The sequence below is a fragment of the Poecilia reticulata genome, linkage group LG5, assembly GCF_000633615.1.
Source record: "Poecilia reticulata strain Guanapo linkage group LG5, Guppy_female_1.0+MT, whole genome shotgun sequence".
Lineage (NCBI taxonomy): Eukaryota > Metazoa > Chordata > Actinopteri > Cyprinodontiformes > Poeciliidae > Poecilia > Poecilia reticulata.
The window spans coordinates 13500893-13504179 of record NC_024335.1 but is presented as its reverse complement, the minus strand read 5'-3'; the positions used below and the strand labels follow the sequence as shown (position 1 = coordinate 13504179).

Genomic DNA, 3287 nt, shown 5'->3' with positions numbered 1-3287 from the left:
CCTGATCTGCTCAAGAGGGATTCTGTTGGGGACGGACCAGACTCTGCCTGTGGAGGTGAAGACCGAAGTGACTCCTCCTCACAGGAATCCTTGCAACCTTCCAGTTGCTACAAAGCGGAAGAGAAAGGAAAAGGACGGGGCGTTCTGCTGCAGTACAGGCTGCGCTCCACATCAGGACTACCGGGACGGCCGCTGACAGCTCACGGGGACGAGGCCTCCGACTCGTCCCTGGAGTCTTTGGAGCACAGCGTGGAGGACGGATCTATCTACGAACTCAGCGATGACCCGGAAATGTGGGTTCGAGGACGTCCATGTGAGAAGGACGCGGTGCGTAGGGACAGGGTGATATCTGCTGCRGTCATATCAGGAGGAAAAGGTTTTCGTAGACTGAAGGAAGGAATAGGCGTAGGTTCTAGGACAAGTGGAGACTCTTTAGAAAATACTCTTATGGTATGGCAACTCCCACTGACCGTGTGAYATGGAGAAAAACACARCAGGATTTGTCTTCATCAGCATCTGCTCAACTTTGCCTCGAATCACCTGTTACACCAATTTAGCAGATTTGAATGTATGAGGAAACGCTGCCTCTGTCACAGAGCTTGACATTCTGTCATCACCCTGTGGAAAAAGGAAGCCAAGACATGTTGTTTGTGACAGACGCTATCGGTCTAAAAAGATGCTTTAAATGTTCAGGACTGTGTATCRTCATCTTACCAGCGGTGGCAGAGGTCACYGCAGATCAGTTCCATGCTGTCATCCTGATCTGGTTTCTCCTCCTGCCTTAGTTAAGACTGATATGCCTCACTTTAACTTCATCAAAGCCGCATGTGCTCTGCCACATTTATTTTCTGCAGAGGACTTCAAATAAGAGTGTCCATGGACAGCATGCCTTTGAGGAGAAGCCTTTGTTGAATCCACCGTGCTCTGCACAGTTAGAAATGGATGTTATATACGTGATCCTGTGGGAGAGATCCCATCGGTCTTAGAGCTGGAAGCTGAAGGCAAACATGGCATCATAAAGCACATTAGCATCACTTTATTAGTCTTGCCTGYGTATTTTTTCCATCCCGTACAATGTGAACAAATAACACCTCCAAATATGTATGAAAAAATAATCTGTGCATTTCTTAAAAAAACACAAAAACAAAACTGAAATCTCTATTGTTGCAGTATTTAGAAATTATAAGTGTTTTGCTCTGAACAGCTGGTCAATCTTTTTGTTTGGGTCTGACATGTCAGTACAAACTTCACAACAATGGATTTTGGAGCCAAGTTACTCTGTGCTACAGTTCTCTGATAAACATTTCTATTCTAGAATTTAGAGATTCATTACCAAGTTTTGCAAATTATCATCCTTTAGCCTTTTTTTTCTGCTTCTTTGTTCACTGTCAAGAAAATCAGTACAAATGTGTACACAAACCAGTTAATACCCCAAAACAGAGGTTACATATCAAACACAAGTTACGAATCAACACAAGATTTGAATGAAACATTGTGGACAGCTGAAAAACAGAGAACACAAYGAGTGTCTTTATTATCATAAGGAGGATTCGGTGTGAATTTAATGGTGAAATTTTACATCTAACAAGTAGGCAGCATGTCTATTGCTTTTGTTATGAAGCATAGTATGAAAAGAGCTCCAAAAGCAAATTTAATACAACCACTAAACATTTTTTATTTAAATGAATGTTCATACTAACATAAAACAACCTCACTATTTTGTACTTTGTCGGCCTTCATGTTTTAAGATCACCTAAAATATTATGTAATCTATTGTTAACATGCTAAGAATTTTAAAAACCTTTTTAAAAAATAGCAATTAATAATTTTAAAAGGAATGTAAATATAAAAGGTACTGTTGGTTCTCTATTGAACTTATACAAGGACCTTGTATTCTCCCAACAACTGCAAGAATGTTGAATCAAAAGTGGTATGAGAAGAACTCAGTGGTACAGCGTAAGTTTTAAAAGGTTTTCCTTCAAAATGTCTTGCTTGTAAATTGTGTTAGCATTGTCAGACTAGTAGCATGATATTAACCCGTGATTAAGAATGAAGCAGAAGGTACATACTTTCAAATGTGTGTTTTTAAAGTTTTCTGGGGCACTTAGATAAACTATAAACAAAACGTTGCATATTTTGATTAAACAAAGAAATGGTGATGATTGCAATTTTCTTTGCCAACTTAATAYAGMGTAGGACATTTTTCGTCAGGAGAGGCTTATTTACTGCCACACCTGAGGTAAATTTGATTTGTAAATACATTTAATGAGTCCCTCATAGCTGGAAAGGAATTCCAACAAAAATACTGTATACTAACAGCAAGAAATATGTACAAGAAAAAAGAAAAGTAAAGATTAAATGTATGTCATATTGGACACAGATTTTTTTTTTTGGCATTTTCCCCTAACTGCATATGTTTTGTATACATTAAACACCCAGTTATGCAGAATCCTTTAAAAGGAAAGATAATTCTAACTTCCCTGCAATGTTGTTATAAACGCATCAGACGCGTATGCCCAGATTATGTAGGATTCAGCCTGTTGACACCATAGGGACTGCTTATATCAAGTTTAATTTTTTTTGTTTGGGAAGAAGAGCAGGAGATATTAGGAGCAATCCTAATACAACTTTATGATTGTGTGGTATACACTGTTAACATTTGGTTGTCAAGGTACTTTGATTATATTCCCACATTTTAAAGATGAATGTATGTTCTTGGTGGAGTCATCTGATGACATAGTTCTTGATATTTTGAGTATTTTTACCCCTGCACTGGATTTTCCATGGTATTGATTTTGATGGAAACTGACTCATTTATATCATTTGCATTTACTTAYAGTGAATATTTATGTACTGAATACTGAAATAAGAACRAACATACTGTACTATTAGATGGACAGGCTATTGTACTAAATAAACKTATATTTGATTTTGTAAAGCACAGAACTGATTTCATGTTGTACYGGCAAACTGTATGCTCTTGTATTAATTAGTTGTTGGCATCATTTACTTTAGTAGTTCAAACTTCTATCTATCCTTTGGCAAACGTTTCTGTTGAAGAAGGCTGGTAAAATAGTAAACCAGCAAGCATTCATCACAGTTCAGAGTTTGCATGCCATACATGCTGCAATCATTCACCCATGCACATGCACATTTTTCTTGTGCAATGAAGCATCTACACAAATATTAAATGGTGAATTCAACCTGGGAGTTAAACATCCGACATATGTTGCCTGTTTTACATGTTTTCCAAGCATACGGTAGTAACATTCGTCGTTTGTTTGCTG

General features: G+C 37.9%; 1 protein-coding gene across 1 annotated transcript in view; it reads left to right on the top strand.

Moving 5' to 3' along the window:
• Window positions 1-2933, top strand: part of arhgef10la (Rho guanine nucleotide exchange factor (GEF) 10-like a) — a 131819-nt gene extending 128886 nt beyond the window's left edge. Inside the window, exon 26 of the mRNA XM_017304635.1 lies at window positions 1-2933. Within this exon, the coding sequence (XP_017160124.1) occupies window positions 1-477 (477 nt within the window). The 3' untranslated portion in view covers window positions 478-2933.
• Window positions 2934-3287: the final 354 nt, after the last annotated feature.